The 22,363-nt window shown below is 36.7% G+C and overlaps 1 protein-coding gene across 1 annotated transcript in view; it reads right to left on the bottom strand.

The window, feature by feature from the left end:
* Nucleotide 1: 1 nt before the first annotated feature.
* The window catches only part of RGS7BP (regulator of G protein signaling 7 binding protein), a 130,235-nt gene continuing 107,873 nt past the window's right edge, over nt 2-22,363 (bottom strand). Inside the window, exons 4-6 of the mRNA XM_049768814.1 lie at nt 21,466-21,613; nt 17,515-17,585; nt 2-5,450 (exon numbers count right to left, since the gene is read on the bottom strand). Of these exons, the coding sequence (XP_049624771.1) occupies nt 5,359-5,450; nt 17,515-17,585; nt 21,466-21,613 (311 nt within the window). The 3' untranslated portion in view covers nt 2-5,358. The remainder of the gene's footprint in view (nt 5,451-17,514; nt 17,586-21,465; nt 21,614-22,363) is intronic.

Below are 22,363 nucleotides of genomic sequence, written 5' to 3'. Positions count from 1 at the left end.
TTTTTAAAACTTTTATTATTAGCTTTTATTACACAAGTAATACATATTTATTGTAGAAAAATTAGAAAACACAGAAAAGCAAAAGGAAAAAATAATCACCCAGATCCCACTACCCATAGTAACTACTATTAACATTTTAGTGTATGTCCTTCTAGCACTCTTTTGCATATATATACATAGATATATTTATATATAATTTTCTGTTTTTACAAATATTGTGTCATACTATACATATGTTTAATAATACTTTTTCATTTAATATAGATTGTGATTGTTGTTATCTATTCCCTGAAAAAAATATGTAGGTACTACATGCTCATTGTGGAAAAATGGGAAATTACATATATATAAAAAGAAATCACAATTGCTCCAAATCTCACCTCCTAGAGTTAGATACGGTTAACATTTTAGCAAATAATTAAAATTTTAATGCACACATGTATATGCGTATTTTTGAAATGGGATCATGCTGTAGATAACTCCCTTATTCCATTTAACAATATAACTTGCTTTTTTCTGTAAATATACATTTCTTTAAATAAGAATATTCTTGATAGATGTGTAATATTCCATTGAAAGGCTATATCACATTTAACCAGTTCTATAATATAGAATATACAGTTTTTCTCCTCCAAACGATGCAGTCATAAGCATCCTTTCTTCACATGTTTTGAATCATTTTATTCCTGAACTTTAAAGGAGAATATTTTTTTCAACATGGGATTATTTGGCATGCATAAAAATGTTTTGTAAAAATATTTTCCAGAAGATCAAAACATTTTTTATTCTTATTGATTCTATAAGAGAAAATTCATCCCATATTGTCTCACATATAAACTTAAAGTTTAAGGGAAACTTTAATGGCTTATATGTTTTATCTTTTTGCAAAATAACCATGTTAATTTTTATTTTGATTACTAAATACTCAATATTTCCATATTATTAGTACATTGTCTCACTTACAGTGCATTGTCAGTGTGTGCCCTTGGCTCAATTTTCTACTGGAAAAGTTGATTCCTTTAGAGTCATAAAATGTCATTTATTCATGCACTCTGACACAGTCAATAAATATATTTAAAAAAATAAATATATTTTCAGTATTTGCTTAATGTTTAGCACTCTGCTGGGTATTGGGCTATAAAATAAACAAAATAGTCACTATTGCTATCCAGTTGGACTATTTATTTTAGTGGGATAGGTACACAATTACACAAGTAATCATGAAAACATTGCAAGAAAGCAAGCATAAAATAAATTGGGATATCGTGACTGGGAAGGAGATTACAGATCATGAAACTTCACACAGATAATGAAATCTAAGTTTCTGATAGATATTAGAATTCTAGACTCTTCATTGCACATATTTCAAATTTTTTCTCTTTGATACATTATTTTTCACTGTAAAGGAGTTTTTCATTTTTAGCTGGTCAAGGGTAATTTTTTCTTGTGGCTTCTTCCTTTGGTGTCATGCTATGAAAGGCTTCCTATCCACACACACAAATTCTTATCTTCACATTTCCTATAATTTTTTTTGTTTTTTTTGAAAGATAATTTATTTTAATCAAAAGATCTGACATTTTCCCAAAAACTGGACTAAACTGTTATCAAGTTTAACAGTAATTCAATCTTTTTCTTTTTTTTACAGATTTGAAATGTTGGCTTTCTAATGTACTCAATTATTCCATGTTCTTGAGTTTATACACTTAATAATATATTTTGATTTATTCTGACTCTTTCCCAATCTAGTTAGTTACCTTAAAGTTGAATATTTTTCAATTTTTGATGTTCTAGAACATAAACTTTGAGATTTCTGGAGTCTAAAATGTCATGTAGAACCATTATTAATCTTTGCTGTCTCAAATAAATAAGGTGTTTTCATAGTGTTGATTTTCTTCTCTCATTCGAAAGATCAGCTTTCAGTAGGTGGCAGTATTGTCAAACAGTATGTAAAGTTGCCAATTAATACAGAAGTACCTAAGGAAAAATCATAATCTGATAGAAATGTATAATTTTCCAAAGAGCTTTAACTATCTCATTAGAGGATAGCAGAGCTATTTCTTTCTTTTTGTTCCTTTGAGCAAAGACTCAACTAAAAGTTTCCTGTAAATTGATTTTTAACTACATATAAAACTTCAGTGGACATTTTTTTTAATTGACACCCTTGCCTTGTGGACATCTATTCACAAAACTTATCTAAAATGAAGATTTCAAATAATGTGATCGTACTTGGTTCACGTGATCTTTTTCCCTTCTAATAAGGAAAGTATCTGGTATTTTTCAGATATGTATTTTCAAACTATGTATTGTTTCTGTCATCTTTAAAAAATACTAGAATATTAAAGAAATGATAGTAAAAGGAGTGAGTAGACACCAGAAATGGTTAACTATTTTTTGTTTCAAACATACGATACATGCAACAAAATGGGATTCAATATTCTCTCCTTATTCCTAGAAATCAGCTCAATGTTATTGCTAATCTGATATCAAATTACCAGCTGAGAGAGTAGAACTCTATCTCATAGAACTACACCTGAGAAAGTCCTTTGGTAGGTCAGAGGCATGTGGGAGTTAGCTCTAAAATAAATATGCATTTTGGCCTATCTAAAGGGGGTGGTAAATTACCTTAGCAATTATGGGTGTGTTTAAGTTATCAGGACTTTTGAGTACTATAATTAATTTTATAGGACCTGCTAGTGAAGAATATCTATAAATCTTGGAGTGTGTCCATGGGAACTACAAAATTGGTCAAAGCCTGGGAAACAGGCACTATGAAAGGTAATATGACCGAATATATTTACTTTAGATACAGAAAGCCTAGCTAGGGAATTAGACAAATCCCCATCTCCATAAATAGCTACTATATCCCTCCCATACATGGAGGTGAGACCTGAATTTATTAACAGTCATCAGTTGTATGAAGGACAAATGCACGAAAGGTGTGTTACTTTCATACTGAGACTAAGGCGAGAGTGAGCACAGATTAATCAAGCAGAAGTTATTTACGTCAGGCAATTAGAAGAACGTGCTGAATATCAAGACTAGACTGAGCAATGGACAACTTTGCATGAATTCATAGAAAGTAGTTTGAAGGACAGAGTTCAGAATAATAGAAAGGTAAAAAAATGGTGGAAATGAGAGTTGAGAGCATGTTAAATTGGACTACTGTTGTTTTTTTTTCTAGTTTTAAAAACAACAGACCTTAAGTGAATTAACTTTAAGGAAAATAAATAAATGGAATTTAAAAAGGATATACAAATTCAAATTTAAATAAGTTAAATCTCATTTATAAAAGTTGGGATTTATAGATTAAATAAATTGGGAGTGGTTGCAAGAGAATACTCATCCTAGGGCTTTTTCATTTGCATATTCCTACAACTGTTTTACAAGTATTTGCTTTAGAATATTGTGATATTTTTTAATATAAAATATATAAGGGTATGTTTTTTTATGGAGTCAGTATATTCATTAGCATTTATCCATTACTAACTTATTGGAATTTACACAAGAGCTTTGATTAAACCAATAACCAGCTGGTATAATCTAAACAGAGACCTGCAAAGCTTTTATTTAATTTTATTTGTTTTGTTTTGGGGCCACACCTAACATGCTCAGGGCTTAGACCTGGCTCTGTGCTCAGAAATCATATCCTGTTGTGCTCAAAGGACCATATGGATGCTGGGGATTGAACCTGGGATTGGATACTTGCAAGGAAAGCACCCTACCCACTATACTATCACTCTGGTCCTAAGACATGCATAACTTTTTAAAATATCTAACCTCTTTATTCTTTTATTTTCAAATAAAAAATTTAGAAAAACAAAAACAAGGGCAGTTTCTAGCTATTAGTTTTTAACTATATGAAACTGCCATTTTGCATGTCAAAACAGCCAATTATTAGCACTCTAATATAATACAATAATGTTTCTAGTAGTTTATCTGTACCTCCCTTTCCCTTCATTAAAGCTAAAAGCTTGAATCTACTTAAAACATCAGTGAACTTGGAAATATCTTTGCATATATGTGCTGAGAGAGTATAGAGTTAGGATGAAAGAGACTTCTTGGATGAACACTTACAGCCATTTACCTCATTCTTTGATGGTACTAGACACTGGAGTCTCTTGTCTGACTTTAGGGTGTTTTCAGACTCCGATAACAAGAAAGAAAGTGGAAAGACCTGATCTCTCAATCCAAGGGAAATTCTGTCTGGGAAATAAGCCAAAAAAAGAAAAAAGGGGAAACATAACAAAATTTTACCATGTTATAAGTTTAGTGGAGGAAGATTAGAACAAAATTGTGCATAAAATATGAAGCACAGTTTCCTCCTTTCTAAAATATAGTATTGCTTAATGTATCCTGCTTTCAAGATTCTAAGCATAAGACAAGATACCAAGTACACATTGGAAAAGTTCATATCTGCATAGTCATCTAAAATGAGACAAGATTAGCTTAACTAAAAAGATTTTATCAACGATGTAAAATGTTAAGTATTTTTACGATCTGAGCTAATTTCAGCATGCCCTATAAGATTTAACACTAGCTGATGTGCAGACATCATGCTTCAATTTCAATTAGAACAAAATGTGATAGTATTTAATTTTACTATTGAGGGTATTTGTCTATGTTACTACACCATTTCCTAACTGAATTACTTCATTCTCCAAGAAGCTGAACAGACACCATTGGATCAAGAGGGGATTAGTTGCCCATATGCATTGTATGAAGGCATTAGAATTATTGTATATTTACAAAATTTAAATATTTTCATATATGGTTTGTGTTACATTATAAATTAAAGCCTTTTTATGTCGAAGCTCTTAGATTCAGACAGAATGGAAGACTAAATGTGCAGAAAAAGCAATAGATGTGTTCTATGTTTATCATACTATTTCTAATGATATTTTGATAGATCGAACTTTTGAACAGTTTGCAGTTTTAAATAGACTGTTTAAATACGCATTACATGATGATAAGTTGTGAACGAAGGTAAGCAAGAGCTATAGATATACTACTATACATGAAATAAGTTTTTCTCTGTATAATACATTTAAAAAACCCTTAAATTATTTAAAAATCATAATCCTTGCTCTGTCATTGTATGGTTTAGAGCAGACATGCACAATGTCAGCTTTAAAAATCCCTTTAAAAACAGTTTGACTTTTGAATCTTTCTTTTTTCTTCTTGACAGCAGCTACTTTCAAATGTAAAATTATTTAAAAGGGCACAGGGAGGCAGATAAAAGTAATAAGGAAGCATAGAAAACATAGTCAAAACCCAGTAACTGTGATTCAGCTATCTGGTGGTCCTCGGTTTGGTGATTTCTTCAGGTCTTCCTAGTGATAAGTCTCCAGGAGAAATCACCTAGCTTGAGACAAGACAACACAGCCCAAAGAATCTTCTCTTCCGTCTTCTAACCAGGGGGTAAGGAGTTAGATTTAGAAGGCTGCTGTCATCTGTGATGGGAGAGAATGTACACGGGTAAGGTGCTGTTAAAAAAAATAATTGCAATAATAACTGACATTACTAAATCAGTTTGTCTTTCATTTTTTTTTTTTTTTTGGTGGTTCAGGGATGGAATGCAGACCTCACACTTTAATACCTAAACACGTTCAAGGTTTCTTAACCACAGCAGCTACTTACATTTTGCAGCAGATAAGGGTTTTGTTGTTTAGTTTAGGGACACACATGGCAGCTCAAGAGATCACTCCTGGCTTATATTTGGTGCTGTGTGGTCACTCAGAGACCCATCCAGTGTCAGGGATTAAATCTAGTCCTTCTACATGCCAAGCTTATTCCATAGCTCACTGAACTATCTCATTAGTTTTTATGTGTGTATGTGATGCCAAGGATTGAACCCAGCCACATCTATGGTGCTCACCAGGTAACTCTTGTTTATAGGCTATTTTGAGCTCTAGTAGATGCTTACCAGCATCTGTGACCATTACACACTAGATGCCAGGAATACTATCCACCAGCTGAGACAATAAAAAGGTTCCCAGATATGGTTAAATGTTCCCTGGAGACCTGCTATTTAAACTGTTTTCTCCCTTGTCTGCTTGTCTTTGTCTTTCTGCTTGCTTTTTTCACACTAGAGAAGCTTGTGTTCTCTCTGAACACATATTTACTCTTTCTCTTCACATCATTTTTTAAAAATTAATTACTTTATTGAAGACAAAATTGTACAGACTGAGACTCTGTCAAAAAATGTAATGTACACCTCCCTTTATCTTGTGCTCATTTCCCATCACCAATGTCCTTAATTTCCCTCCCTCCACTCCACCACTTCCTGCCTGCCCTCTGGGCAGACATTTCATTTCTTATTCTCTCTCTCTCTCTCTCTTTCTCTCTCTTTTACAAAGAGACCCTTTTGACACTGTAGTTTACACTCTTGTTAATGGGGTAACATGTATATCACTTGATCCTCTCTCAGCACCTGATTTTTGTCCAGAGTGATCAGTTCCAACTATCATTGTCATAGTAGACCCTTCTCTACCCTAATTTCAATCTCAGCTTTTTGTCACAAAAAGCCATGAACTGGTCCTCCTGGCCCTCATCTTTATTGTCTCTGGATTTTATCACCATACTATCTTTTATTTTTATTACGTCCCACAAATAATTCAGATTATTTTATTTCTCTCCTTCTCCCTCTAATTCATTTCACTCATTATAATAATCTCCATATCCATCCATGTATAAGCAAATTTCATGACTTCATTTTTTTCCTAACAGCTGCATAATATTCTATTGTGTTGATGTACCACAGTTTCTGTAGCCACTCTTCTGTTCTCAGATTCCAGATTCTGGCTATTGTAATATTCTAAATATTTCTGCAAAGAAAATAGGAATGCAGAAGGCTTTAGTTTTGTTCAATAAGAAGAAAAATCTGTTCCATGGAGGCAGGGACAATAGCCTATAGTTGAGAACCATTACTTAGAATTAAATTTAAACTACACTGAGGTAATCTTTCAGGTGGCTGAAATATAACTTTTAACAAGAGTTCATTCTTTTGGGTAAAGTTTATATCTTTCTAAACTTCTCCCTACTATTTATTATTAGTTATGTGATGTTGAACATGTCAATTAAGTACTCAGTTGGTAAATACCTTATACTCTTTGCTATCTTTCTGGCTCCAATATCAATATTTATAACAATTTCTCTTTACATAAAAGCATTATTAGATCTTGCTTTCTTTCAACTAGTTCGTGTCAGCAATTCTAGTCCAGTATGTCCCTAACACTTTCTTTAAATTTCTATACACAAGGCATTCACAGAGAAGATGACCAGTCATTGAGTCTATGCTTTGGCTTGACATTTCATGTGACAAATAGATAAAAATAAATTAAGCAAAGATCCAATTTGGTATCATGGGCTAAGTGTTTAAGAAATATTTCAGTTCAAAAGAGAAGGTAGTTGGACACAATTTGCTGGAGCAGAATAGGATCTCAGGACCACAAAAAAATAACCTGGGATAGGGCTGGTTAGATAGAACTGGGGTTAAGAACATGACTGGCATGTGTCCAATCCCATTTAATCCCTGACACCACATGGACCCCTGAATATCTATGGTTCCTTTCTGAAAGTCCCTGATTACCTGGGGTGTCAGGTTTGATCAGCATTGTACTGTCAGGTCCTCATATTGACTTGCAAGCCTGACAAAAATCACAAGAGGGGTACAGGGTCTCCTGGGTGTCTTAGGTGTCTTCTCCCCAAAAAACACATTAACAAAAGGTAGGAGAGTGTAGACATAGAGGCAACTGTGGTTCATTGCTGGAGGAATGCTGACACTAGTGCTGGATTTGGAGTTGGAATATTGGATGACTAAAACTCTGTTAGCAACAGATTTATAAATCACAATGACAAAATATTAAAATTAATTAAAAAAAAGAAAGAACTTAAAAATTGACAACTTGGATAGCACTAGGATATAGTCAGACTGGAGCCAAAGACAGTCATGTTGCTGGTTTTCTTTGACAGCTATAAGGAACCTAAGCTCTGTCAGGACTAGATACATTATTTTCCCAGAGCAGAGCTCAGGGTCTCAGTCCTTGCTCCAACCTAACTTTGTGGAGACAGTACTCAAGAATCTGGCCAAGAGAAGATCCTTGAAACAGGAATTAGAATTAGAATTTGGAAGTAGAGAAATGGTCAATAGAGTGAAATATGAAATGTGTCGCACTTCAGTAAAAATGGTTTTCCCATGATCTGTAAAGAAGGTTGATTTTTCTTAAGCTTAGACACTCAGGAAGTTGTCAAGCACATAAATAACTCCTAGTTTTCTGATCTTCTTACATAACTTATGTTGTCTAAGTGCCTGAGTATTCCACCTCTTCCTCAGAGGCTCACATGCATCATACTTATTTGTAAATTAGCATCTCACACCAAGTTGACAATGTTCTTTGGAACACTTTGGGCACTGAGTTATACATTTAGATGGAACTAGAGCAGAAAGACAGAGCCAAGAAAGAAAGCAGGCGCCCCAGCTGAGTATATCAAATTAATCAACCACAGTGGACTTGCAGTCTCCACAAATGAACATCCTCTTAAAACTCATTCTGCAAACATGGGAGAAAACCAGAGCATATCTGTTCTTTTCATAATGAAAAATTTACTGTGATTTTTGAATGCATTTTAAAAGTTAAAAATGGGACAGCTCTCTTTTATAGTTAAAACTTGTTCAAAATAGTTAAGACACTGAAAACAATTTGAAATATCCAATATAAGTATGAAATTTTTTAATCTCTGAAATGAATCATGATCTATTTGTAACCTAAAATAAAAGATAACTCATTCATACATTATTTTTAGGATTGTTACTTCTTTTACTACCAAGTAATCAATAAATTTAGCTTACTTGGATAGGACAAAAATAGAACTGACTCTGAAGGATATAGTTTCACCTTTCAGTAGAATACTGATTACCCTTCCAGAATTCATCTGGATTTCAATGCTTCCTTAGAATAGAATCACCAAAATAGTAAAGCTGTTGATGAGGAAATATTTATTTATCTATTTCTTTAAGACTTGACATGCTTTATCTATTTCCTAAATTATACAATGTTCTGAATTTCTCCAATATTTAAGAGATATTCTAGATTTAACCAAAATGATATATATACATATATATGTCTAATTCAGTGAGATTTTGATGTATTATCCCTACTACATGAGGAAATGTCTGCTACAATCATATTTAGAAAATAATGTATGATGTATTTGCTCTGGTTATGTTTTTTCTCACATCCTCTTTTTGAGTTAAAATCACACTGGCATACACATATGTACTATAAAATTTCTAAGACTGATCCATTTATTTATATATTTAGTGTGTGAATAAAAAATTAAGTTATTGAAATTCTCCTGACTTTTTCTTCTTTCACACACACACATGCACACATATATTTACTTGTGAGTGTTGTATCCATATACACACATATGAAAGATAATGGGAAGTGTTAGTTAGGATCGATGAGACTGCTCAGATAAATCTCATCAAAGCAAAGTGCTGCCCTTTAAGAATGCTGCAGATTAGAGGTATCATTGTAGAGTATTTTTGACACTGGCACCACTCTCAGAGTGTGTCTGACTATCACCTATTGCTAAGGTGACACAAAAGTTCCAAATTTCTTGGCAGAAATTCATAGCTACTTTTGACACCAAAGAAAGGTGACACCTGCATTAAAATGTTGAAACTCACCAAGGAGGACATAAGGCTGCAATGATTTGTAGTGAGTTCAACTCTGGAAAAATATAGTCTTTCCACATAGATTGGAATATCTCTGAAGCAACAAGATTAAGCAAATGGAACTCTCCACTTAGTTGAAACTTTCAAGAAATTTTTGGTAAGAATCTTTGGTTTTTATTGGAAAAAAAATTTTTTTTTTTTGGTTTTTGGGCCACACCTGGCAGTGCTCAGGGGTTACTCCTGGCTGTCTGCTCAGAAATAGCTTCTGGCAGGCACGGGGGACCATATGGGACGCCGGGATTCAAACCAACCACCTTTGGTCCTGGATCAGCTGCTTGCAAGGCAAACGCCGCTGTGCTATCTCTCTGGGCCCAGAAAAAAATTTTTTGAGGTGGAATTTATTATTATCATCCTATTTTTAATTATTATTATTTGATTTTGGGGGTCATACCCAGAAAAACTCATGAACTACTCTCAGGATAATTTTTAGGAGTCACTCTTTAGCAATGCTAGAACTGCATAGAAAACTATATACAGTTCTAGGGATCAAAAGTGGGATTCTAGCATACTCCAGCACTTCTAGCCATCTCCCAGGCCCTGGATGTTGCTTATCATGCTGTTCATAATTTTTCTCCAAAGTTAGTAGCCTTAGAGATTTATATGCCAGAACAATTAAAAATGTGATAATGAAGTGAGAAAGAGAAAGAGGCATAGAGTCAAAGTGTAGGAGTACAGGAGAAGGCAGATTAGGAAACTGAGACAATAAGTAAACTCAAAGCTCAATCATTCATTGTTTATTTCTCAAATGTTACTAAAGTCAGACACTAGAACCAAGAAGGCACAACAAGGTACTGATCATATTTCTTTTCTGTTTGTATTTGTTGTTTGGGGTCACACCCAGTTGTACAAAGGTCTTACTCATGGCTTTATATTAAGAGATCACTCATGGTGAGGCTCAGAGAATCTTAAATGGTGCTGAGAATAGAACCCAGGTTGGCCACATGCAAAGCAAGATTCCTGTCCATTGTACTATCTCTTAAGTACCTGCTGAAATTTCTAATAAATCATTCTTATATAGAGGATGCTGAGAAGCAGGACATAAAAACGGGCGAATTTTCAGGTATTGAGTCTAAGCTCTGTAATCAGATATGGTTAAGAGAAGAGTTTTTAGAAAATATACTTTAGATACAAATTACTAATTTAGGGGGAAAGACCTTTAACTAACCCAATGGTTCTCAAATATTAGGTATATCAAGCATCATCTAAAAAATCAGAGAAATACAGCTCCCCCATCTCTAAAGATTCTTACATTGTAGGTCTGGGGTGAGATCAGAAAAAATACATTTTCTATCTTTTCTTCTCTTTCCTCCCTGACTTTCCACAGACGATTTCTTTTTCCAGAGAAGTCTTATCCTAGATAATCCAATCTCTCCTTTAAGATTAGCAGAAGCACCTTTTAAAAATATCTATTAAATACTTTGTCTGTTCCATGTTTCTGCTTCAGGCTTCTATACTTTCCTTAAATAATTGCAATAACTCTTGACACAATCATTATCTGCTTTCAACCCTGCCTGTCCATCATCCTTATAGGCAACTATTTATAAAAAAAAATCTTAATAATTTTCCCTTATTGACCCAGCTTTTCATCTTCCACTCACTTCTCAACATTCGTTAGCCAAGCTTCTACCCTCAAATTTTAAATAAATTGCTTCTGTCAACCTCACCTTATTGCTATATCCTAAGCTTTTTAGCTCTTATTGAGATTAACAGTCTTGCATTATTAGCTATTCCTTCTGTACAATCTTCTTTGGGATAGTTCACTCAGTAGTTCTGGGTTTCTTCTCAGTCCTCTTGGTAAACTGTTCTTTTTCTTCAAACTTTATTATTTTTTTCCTTGGGTCACACCCGGCCACCCTCAGGGGTTACACCTGGCTCTGTGCTCAGAAATTGATCCTGGAAAGCTCAGGAGATCATATGGGATTCTGGGATCTGAATCACATTTCTGTCCTGAATTGGCGGCATGCAAGGCAAACACCCTATCACAATGCTATGCTATCTCTCCAGCCCCTTTTTCTCAAACTTTAAATTTTGTTATATATACACTCTTTTTAGTCAGTCTCAACCTCTCACTGGACTTTAATTACCACTATGCTTATAAGGCTTAAATCTATGTTGCAATTGTCCTAGCTCACGTATCCTGCCACCAAGACACTATGAACTGTTATTCAATACTATCTATTAAGAACTGATTTTGCAGTTCCCCACATTCAAAACTTTAGTCCTCTACTGCTACTGCATGTTTTTCTGTAATTTCTAACTTACTCATATACTCTCTGTCCCGAGTCTGAACCTTGGCTTTTTCCTTGACTAATATTTTTCTCTTATGTATTAAATTCAATGAATAAAAATCTCTTTTCCAACTTCCTAGCTTTAGGTCACTTCTTAAGCATTTTTCAGTAGGAATGTGCACCTGCTCCTATTTGAATTCTCCAATAACTTTAGAATAAAATCTAAACAAGTCTTTGCAAATATTAGCCTAGTAATTTCTAGTTTCTCTCTTGGTCTCCTTTCTGGCCACTTCCCACTAACAAAGTATCTACCATTCAACAATACACCTTTTATCTTATGCCTTCATATATACAGACTCACATGCTGGAATGTTTTTCCATTTTTTCTTTAGTAAATTCTGGTTCATTTCAGCATAGACCGTTCTTAAAATGTCTCAATACCCTTCCTCCTCTCCATGTCACAACTCAAATATGGCCAGGCAAGAATCCGCTATGCCTTTGTAGCAATCTGTGCCAAACTATTATGATATTACTATATTCTAAGTGCTAATTTATTTGTATTTCCTATAGTACGTGTGTGAATGTTTGTATCAGTTGTCTCCAGAATTTATCTGCATTGCTTCCAAAGAGCTCCATCATTTTCTTTGAAGCAAGGAATGTGCCATTTGAAAAAAATATTTTGAAATGATTTTGATCCATTTCTGTCTTGATGATATGGGGGAGACTCTACAGAGAGCGACATTCCTGGCACCTGGTGCAGAACATCATAGGTGATCTTTTCATTTTGGGTGATGATGGGGACAAATGATGCTATCAAGAGACCTTTGTTCTTTCGTTTGTAAACATTGAACAACATTAACACTGTGAACTGGGCTCAACACCAAGTATTACATCGAGATTTGCATATGATCAGTAATTAATGGACTCAATGAGGAAGAATAGTGCATGTCATACTGAATTTTGGACAAAGGGTTTAGAGATGACAAAGAATATGACAATAAAACTACCCAAAGTGACATTCAGTTACATATTAAATTGCACAAAGTATATTAATTCCTGTGAGAGAAAACATAATGAGCATGCCTAGTAAACTAGAAAGAAAGAAGGAAACATAACTACCCTTGGTTCTTATCCAGATATTAGCCAACTCTTCTGTTTGACATGACAGATTGATTTCTAGTTCTACTCTAAATTGGAGAGGAGCACAATCTGCCTATAGTCAGATTCTAAAAGAGCTCTCATTCCTGATGAAGCCCCTTCAGGCTTATGGAGTTTATTAATTTACCAAATTCTAGGCAAAAGTGAATGTATCAACACACCCCACAAAATTCATTAAGTCAGAATTTTGGAAAAGGTGACACTGTCGGGAAGGCTTAATTTATTTCAGTGGTGTTATTTTGTTTGATTATCATTTGCATTTAGAAGATGCTTGTGCTTCACTTTCCAATCTCCTTTTAGCCTTTGTCAGTAATCTGGCAGGGGTTCTCCACAGGTGGTACCATTTGTAATCCATTTGACACAGCAAGACTCTCATAATTAATGAAGCTTCTGACAGCACTGCCAGTGACCCAGAATGTAGGACAGGAGTGGAGCTGAGTGAAAAAAACAGTGGGCTGAGAGCCAGGAGCCCCAGGCATTGTGCGGAGGCTGCCTGGAGTAGCAACAGAAGAAGGGTGGCATGCCTTTGTGCACCTCTTATGCTCTAGTCTAAGCTGGAAGAATGGGAAGGACACTGCGTGCTACAATGAAGGCATGATCACGAACCCTGAATATTCCTGATCTTGGCCACATTTCTTTTACTGTCATAGAAAGTCAATTTAAAGCAAATTGTTGTTGAGTCCTGCTAAGATTTAGGCAAGAACAGGAAAGATATGTTTAGATCTTTCCATACAGGAATAAACATAGTTTCTGAACTAGCATGGAGAACAATTCCTAGCACTTGCCTGACAAGGTTTTCATGTGGTCAGTTTCAGATAAAATAAAGGAGCATCTAGGAATAGCCATTTTCCCCCTTCTACCTTCTTCATCTTTTTGCTTCAAGCACACATGTAATTGAAATAAAAAAGAGAAAGAAAATAAGGAGCCAGAAGGAAAACAGATGGCTTTCTATAATGGTTTTTATCCAGTTAGAATTGTGTTTTGACAATAAGGTCCTCTAGAAAAGAACTGGAATAAATTTATTCACATTTTATATCCCTCCCCCCCATTTCTGCATATGTGAACCTACACCTAAATGTCTGAAGAGTAAACAAGACACCTGAAAAAAATTTCTAGGCAGGCCATGGAGAATTTTGTGATTTATCTTGGTTGACACAGAGAAAGAAATCTGGTGGATTTGATCACTCTACTAGTATGCGTCTGTTAAAAAATGCTCCCAGGACAGGGAGAGTTTTAGGGGGCCGAGGGCATGTGCTGTGTGCAGGAGAATTGGATTCCATCTCCAGAACCAAGCATAGATGTAATATTCAAAGTCAAAGGACTGGGCCTGCTAATTTCTGTTTGTTTGGGGGCAGGGATGGGACCCAAGTCCCATACATGAAAGGCATGTGTCTTGACACTGAGTCATATTCATAGTATGCTCTCAAGGATTTTTAGATCTTTTATCCCCTTTTATTTGCTTATTTATTTGCAGGCATTGGATCCAGTTCTCACAGACACCAGGCAAGTGCTCTATTTGCTATGCCAGCAAACTCTAGTCTCTCTAGCAGCCATCTTCCATGCTGTGGTCGAAGGACTTTCTCCACACAACATGTCAACTTTCTTATTAGAATTCAGTTTCTATTGTACACTGGCACCTGTTCCTGGTGCACAGCTACTAAAAATACAAGGTTTCTACAACACTGTATTTTACGGTATTTTATGGCTCAAACGTGTTAGTCTTGGTGACCAGGCCCTTGAGAGATCCATGGAATTATCTGATGCATCTCATATTTTCTGACACCCCCCACCTCCTCATGTAGCTCAGGCCACATGACTCCTCAACCTCTTTGTGTTGTGTTCTCACTTCCACCTCCCCACCTTCTGGCGCACTGCTCCCTAAGCCAAGAGGCTCTTCAGATCTGCTGTCAAATCCTCTCCCTCTTTGCTCAGTGGTAAACATCATCCGTTCCTCTTGCCTCCTAGGCCTTCCTCAGTAGAAACAAGTGGAGTTCTCTTTTGTATCTCTAAAAATCCTTTTCCCACTGTCTAAACACCAATCTCTGAGTTTGTTGCTTCACTTAAGGCTGTCCTGATCAACTTCTGTGTAACAAACATGTTTAATTTTAGATCTTTGAGCATATCTACAGACCTGGAGCCTTCAAAGTTGGGCAGAAACTGAACATCTATTACACTTGCTGACTGTTATTCTCCTATGTTATAGGTCCCACACTAGTGACTAAAGAGACATTAGTTAACAAAAGCATCTGGAGGCATTTTTTTCCTGGAGCCTTCTCTTCCATTTCTCTGCTGGTTATCCCATAGGATAGCTCTGGAGAAACACTGCTTGGAGTCCCAGCCCTGGAACAGTCTGTGTGACCATAGTTCCGTTACTTACTGGTAATACATTTTTGTCTCACTTTCCTGTACATTGGGAAACATTAGTAAAACCTCAGGCCAGAAAAAAAGGAACATTATTGTTGACTCATAGTAATGGAGTTTTAGTGAGCTTTCTTTTTACAGAAAAAGAACTAGTCTTAAGTGAACATCCTGCGTGCTCGCCATTACTGGCCCACTCCCCACCCAACTAGTCTTGAATCAACATCCTGCCTGTTAACTGCAGATACTAGCTTTTGTCACTGCTTGCTTGTTTATTGCAGAAGCTCCTTTAGTTAGGTCTAGAGAGAGAGGCCTTCTTGTGAAATTGCAGAAATTCCCTTAATTACTCAGGTCCAGGGGCTGGAACCATAACGCAGCGGCAGGGCATTTGCCTTTCACGCTGCTGATCCAGGACAGACCTCGGTTCCATCCCCTGCATGCCATATGGTCTCCCAAGGCAGCAGCGATTTTTGAGCGCATAGCCAGGAGTAACTACTGAGCGTCACGGGGAGTGACCCAAAACAAAAAACAAACAAACAAAAATTAATCACGGACCTTCTGAAAAATAACCATCTGATGAAGTTTTTCTGAGAACTACCCCTCTTATTGACCTTGTAACTGTAAATGCATTTCCCATTATTGTGAATCCGCTTATCTACTTGTGCATGTTGCTTTGGGAGAATGTACTCCCCACTTTAAAAGGGCTGAAAGAACTGTGTCCTGGGCTGCACTTTGCCTTCCCTTGAGTGAAGTGCAGTTGCACACGCTAATAAAAAATTCCTGACTTACATTTTGCTGAGTGCTTCTATCCTTGCTAACCTGGGACATAACAGCTAGTCAAAGTTTTTTCCTCAAGTGTCATGAAAATGAATTAGTATCATTAACACACGTATACCATCAAGGATAGTGGTTATGATATTGTGATTTATAATAAGATCATGTATTTATTACATGTATATACATGTGGTTGTATACTATATACAATTATGTCTATATGTAGATTTGGTTGATCTTTGACCTATTCCTGGCACAGGGCTCCTAAAACCTAGATAATTTTCTAAGTGATGGGAGAGGAAAGGTGTCTTTGTTATGTTAATGAGACAACTTATGAAAATCACCTGAGGTGGGGGCTGGTTGCCAGGGGAACCAATTTGATTAGAGGGTTGGAAATTTCAGTCCCACCCCCGACCTTCATGGAGGGAAGAAAAACTGAAGATAGAACACAGTGGCCAGTGGCTAACAATTGAATCAATCTGAGCTACATTATGAAGCCTCTATAAGCCCTCCAAAATGATTGGCTCGGAGACATTTCGGTGGTGAGCACATGGAGATTCACGAGAGAGAAATGGAAGCCTGAACATTACCAATCTGAAGCTTTTTGTTCAGAAGCACGGGCGAAAAATCTGGATTTCTGACTGGCATGCAAAGGGGGGGCAAGCAGGTTTGTCAGAATGTGCCCCTAACTTGTGGGATCTGATGCTATCACCAGAATTAAGCTGAACTGTGCAATACCTCTGGTGTTTCAGAATTGCTTTGTGGTATGGAACTCCCTCCCAGCACCCACCCACACTCTACTGTAAATTATTAGTATATACCAATTACTACTATTAACTTCTTTTAGATAATCCAATATCTGGCTGGCAAGAATGAACTTCTTTTGAAAGTATTCAGGTCTCCTCCACTAGGCTATACACTTGTAAGGACAAAAATTTCTCTTCTTTTGTGTTTGCCACACTGGTGTCGTGCTTTGCACAATGTGGGCAATGAATAAATGCTCTTCACTGACAGCACCCGCGGAGGAGGCATCTGTTTTGAGGTCAGAGTGCACCTCAGTTCCCCCAGCAGAACTATTCACCCGGTGGATTTCATTCTCAATACCATATTCTTTAGGACAGTGAGACGTACTCTCAGTGCCTCCTACTGCTCATAAAACACAACAAAAAACAACACCCCAAACTAGCTTACTTTAATTTCTCAAGAGACAAGTCTCAAGGTTAACTCTCTGCCTCAAAAGGAAACGACAAGACTCACCTTGATTTTTCAATGGTAAAGGCATAGTTTCCCTGAGTTTACTTAAGAGGTTTTTCATTTCTCGCATGTCTCTGAAAAATTGATAAAAAAGAAGAAACAATCAGCTGTAAGTTTTTGAAATGTAATCTCAACAGTCTGTGCAGAGACAACTGAAGGACGAGAGTCTGTGGCTAATTATCCCAGCTCTAGCTTCCAGCAGGCAAATATTGAATTAATTTGGCTTTTGTAAGAGGAAAACCTGAGACAGCTGGCTGTGGATGGAATGAGCTACTCTGGCAAACATTTTCACAGAGCACTTTGCTGCAGAATTCTTATCTCTGCATCTAGTTGGACCATGCTGAGATCTCAGAAGAGTCTTTGGTAATGAGGACAGTAGTTCAGCCTTCCTAGGGGAGGCAAAAGACATATAATTCCAATAACTAGGATACTATGGGCAAAGCTGAGGCTCAGTAATGGTGCTCGTGAGGCATTTTGGCTAGATGACGACTGCGGTTATGTAGATCCACACGCTACTGTCCAGTTGGTTTTAAAAGTTCTAATGACTATGATATGAATTCAGTATAATATATGCTAATTTTTACAAGGCTTTTGTGTTTTGTTTTTGTTTTTTGGGGGTGATACCTAGTGGCTCTCAAGGGTTACTCCTGGCTATGCTCCCAGAAATTGTTCCTGGCTCAGGGGACCATATGGGATGCCGGGATCGAATCTGCATGCATCCGTCCTGAGTCAGCTGTGTGCAAAGCAAATGCCCTACCACTATGCTACCACTCAGGCCCCTAATGTTTACAAGGTTAACACCAATTGATTTGACTTGGTCGACTTGGAATGATAAAAATAATAAAACAAATTTAAAATCCTCCAAAGAGCTTTTGACAGTGGATCCAAGGTGTGTGTGTGTGTGTGTGTGTGTGTGTGTGTGTGTGTGTGTGTGTGTGTATGTGTGTGAGAGAGAGAGAGAAAGAGACAGAGAGAGACCTTTGGGATATGACCTTTCTAGAGCTATCACTGCATCCTCCAACCTCTTTCCTCCTCTCAGAGAACATACGATTGGCAAATAATGTGTCAGAGGCCAACTTAGGGGCTTCCAGGCTAGAGTAGAAAGCCAACTGGACTTTTCAAATCTTTGGAACATTGGTCCCCACACATCAGATGGTCAGACCCTAGAGTCAGTACTTTTTAAATTCTAGGACACAGAGATAGATTTCATTTCGTTGGGCCACATCTGGCAAAGCTGACTTCGGGCAATGCTTGTGAGACCATATGTTATGCTGAGATTCAAATTTGGGTCAGTTATAAGCAAGGCAAATGCCTTAACTATTCTATCTCTCTGGCTTCAGTAGTATTTCATTTTGATGAGTAAAAATTAAATATAGTGTTAGGATGGGATGTATATAAACTTAAATTTGAGGAAATTTTATCAACCATTTAAGTAAAGAGACCTACCACTTAATTTGCAGTATTGAGTACCTCAGTCCAGTGAACAAAACAACTCTTCTCTTGAGTATGATGCAGAGATCCCAGTGTTAGGGGAGAATGTAAACTCCATAGGGTATCCTCTTCAAATAGTGAATAATGCATGAGAAAGAACTTTGTCTCAGGAACAGCAGATTATAAAAGGAGAGGATGGCAGGCTGGGGATCACTAGAAATAACCTGTAAACTCATTTAGAGTACTCATTTACAGGCATAAATCTGTGGATCATTTGTATGATACATCCCAAAGGGTATTTCTTGAGAGAGAAGATACATGTATGTGTGTGTGTGTGTGTGTGTGTGTGTGTGTGTGTGTGTGTGTGTGTGTGTGTGTGTATGGGCAGGGGACGGAAGAGAGCAGGACAAGGGGCATGTTCATTTTTCATAGAAACTTCTCAATGCCAGAGGAGGTGAAGTGCTGTAGGCAGGTATAAAATGGGGGAAAAGGGTAGGAATGCAATATTAGTGATGAATGTAAATCTCCTTGGAAATTACCAACTCTCATTCTTGGCTGCTGCATTGAGGACATGTCGTATTCCCATATTCCACCCAAGAGACCATAATTTGCTTGTTTTATGATAGAGCAGAGGCAAATATTTGTACAAAGCCCTCCTGGTGGTTTAAATGTGCAATACATTTTGAAACTCATGATTTGAGGAACAGTAAGCTGAGGAAGTTGCCTTCCCAGATCGATCTGGTATAACTACTTCTGTCCTTCCTTCCCACTTCCTCTGACCTTGATCTGGGATTTCATACTGAAACAAAACACTGACAATACACTTTCCCATTCTTGTTGGCAGTTATATCCTACTTTCTGACAAGTCTCTGAGGCTTGGCATTGCTGCTGTGCAAAGTTTCTGAAAAGGAAAAATGGCTTTACTGATGGATTATGTTCTAACCATGGCATCCTGGCAGATAGTCCTTCCTGGGAATATAGAGTAAAGCACTTTCTATTTTATAAATTAAGATAAATGACTCTCATCATTTGTCTATAGTTTTATCAATCTGGGCCAAACAGCTTTATTATTTGGATTGTTGGGCTTCTGAGTTTATACAAAAATCCAAGTTTATTAATAGCACATAATTACCACATGCTTCAATTTGCTATAAACACAGAAATTTGGTAATTAGCTCTAGAATTATATTACAATCTGAAAGTAGAACCATAATGGCTATAAATGCCATTGTTGTGTTACATTTCTAAAAATAAAAAAATAAAATGCTTATTATCTTGTCAATGACTCAACTCTACAAATACAAAGCATTCAGTGGACTTGCCTAGTATTCATTCAATTGCCTCTTGCCAGGCAGTAGGGATAAGCAGAGGGTCTCAGAGCAAAGGCATTAGTGCTTCCTCACTGCAAGGCTTTTCTTAGCCTCTAGAAGAGAAAAGGTGCTTACTATTGTTATTGACCTTTTTTATTTTTAGAGGAAATAGAATCATTGTAGAATATCTCCTCTACTCAACCCAATGTAAAGGCATGAAGGCCTCTGACACAAAAGAACCTTTGAGATGCAAAATTCTAGGCCTGCTGCAAAGCAGTATCCAAAAAGGAGAGCTGGCTGGAAGGCCTGGAAGAAGACTATATGCAGGCACCACATCAGGGTAAGATCTGTTGTTCCAAATGGCCTGACTTGGAAATGTCCTACCAATGGACTAGGTAGGGGCATTTTGGAAAAATGTTTATAAACTAATTTGACAGAGAAAGAATTATACATGTCATCCATGTCTTTCCCCTTGAGATGTGTACTTTTATACTTTAATTTCCAAACCCTGTTTGAAAAATGTACTTTGCTCTTTCTATTCTGAAGAAGCCTGTGTTCTCTTCTAAGCATGCATCTTAACCTACCTTTATCCTTCCCTCCCTTTATTTCCCCCAGTAAACTTGTTTTACTCTTAAAAGAAAAAAAGAAAAGAAGAATCTTTTCTCTTTTCTAGCTTTGAGTTACTACTTGTTAAGACAAATGCATTAACTCATTTTGTCCACTAAGGGGCTGTCAATGACATTTTGGGAGGATGAGAAGGGAGCCTTGAGAACTGTTGCTTGGGAACAGGACAGGATGCTCAGCCCCCTGACAGACAACTCAGGGAGTCATTCAAATACACCTGAAATTTCAGAATCTCACGGTGGCACCGTTGCCTTCATTTTTGGATTCTTACCCCTAAACAAACAGATATTTTGAGGCCCAGCACACTAGGTGGGCTGTGCTGGAATGAAAGCCAACTTTGTCTCTACCCAGGGAAGCCCACGGGTCTTCATTTCCATGGTGATGCAGTGAAATGGAGTGAGATAAATCAAGGCCCTGGAGTCTGCATTTTCTAGAGGTTCTGCTATGCTTCTAATGCAGAGTTTAGACTTTTAAATCTTTTCAGTTTTCTGAGAAGCTGTTTCTGATTCTGAAAGAAAAATATCTTGCCTTTCTGTAGCCCCTATCTGGAGGAGGACTGGCAGTCTATTTAGAGCAACTTCCCACTTACCTTTCAGTGTTCTCAATGTCTGTGGAAACTTGCCAGGAATGTTGCTGAGTATCTAGTGGGGGTGATGAGGAGTCCTCTACAGCAGGTGTTTCAGCACTCTCCTCAATTTTGCAATCCATGATCTTGGTTCCCCCGCTGGGCTCCTTTCCTAAGGGAAAATGGGTATTGGTGAAAATATAAGAAATCATTAATGCACATTCTATATCCAAGAGGTCATTACAAAGGTTACCTATGATTTGAGTCAAATGTCCTAATAGCATAACTGTCCAGGTACTAATTAACTATTAACTAATTAACTAATTAACTATTCCATGTAAGTGTAATATCATAGGCACATATATTATTTTATGTGTGTGTGTTTAGCATGTTTTCACAATACTCTGAAAAAGATAACTTAGGTCAATGCAACCTAAAGATAAAAGGTCCCTGCCTTTGATGGAGTATTGATTCTTTGTAAGCATTTTTTTTACTAAATTGACCAACTTAGCCCTGGAGAAGGAATTCAGCCTGTGAACCTATCTTACATTTTGATCACTAGATGCAGAGACCAGTAAGAGGAGCAGTAGCAGATAACACATAAAAGAATGAAAACTCCTGAAAATTCTCTCTGTTTCTGACACTGACCCTTGTTAGAGGCAGAGAAATATTGGACCTGCCTCCCACTTCTTTAGCTTTCTAGTACCCTTCAATGCATTCTATTTTAAGAGAACATAGCCTTAAAATATAGTATTACTCTGCTGACTTCTGGAAGTTTCATTTGTGAATGTGCCATCTAATTGGGAATCATTCAGAACATGTATAACCAATTCACAAAGGCTTGTGATGATTATGACTGATCTTAAATCTTAGCTAAGACTTTGGAAACATCTCAAAATAGTTTCTATATATATATCTATAT

Source organism: Suncus etruscus, chromosome 2, assembly GCF_024139225.1.
Source record: "Suncus etruscus isolate mSunEtr1 chromosome 2, mSunEtr1.pri.cur, whole genome shotgun sequence".
Lineage (NCBI taxonomy): Eukaryota > Metazoa > Chordata > Mammalia > Eulipotyphla > Soricidae > Suncus > Suncus etruscus.
Note: the sequence above shows the minus strand (reverse complement) of the source record. Positions and strands in the feature narration are given on the sequence as shown.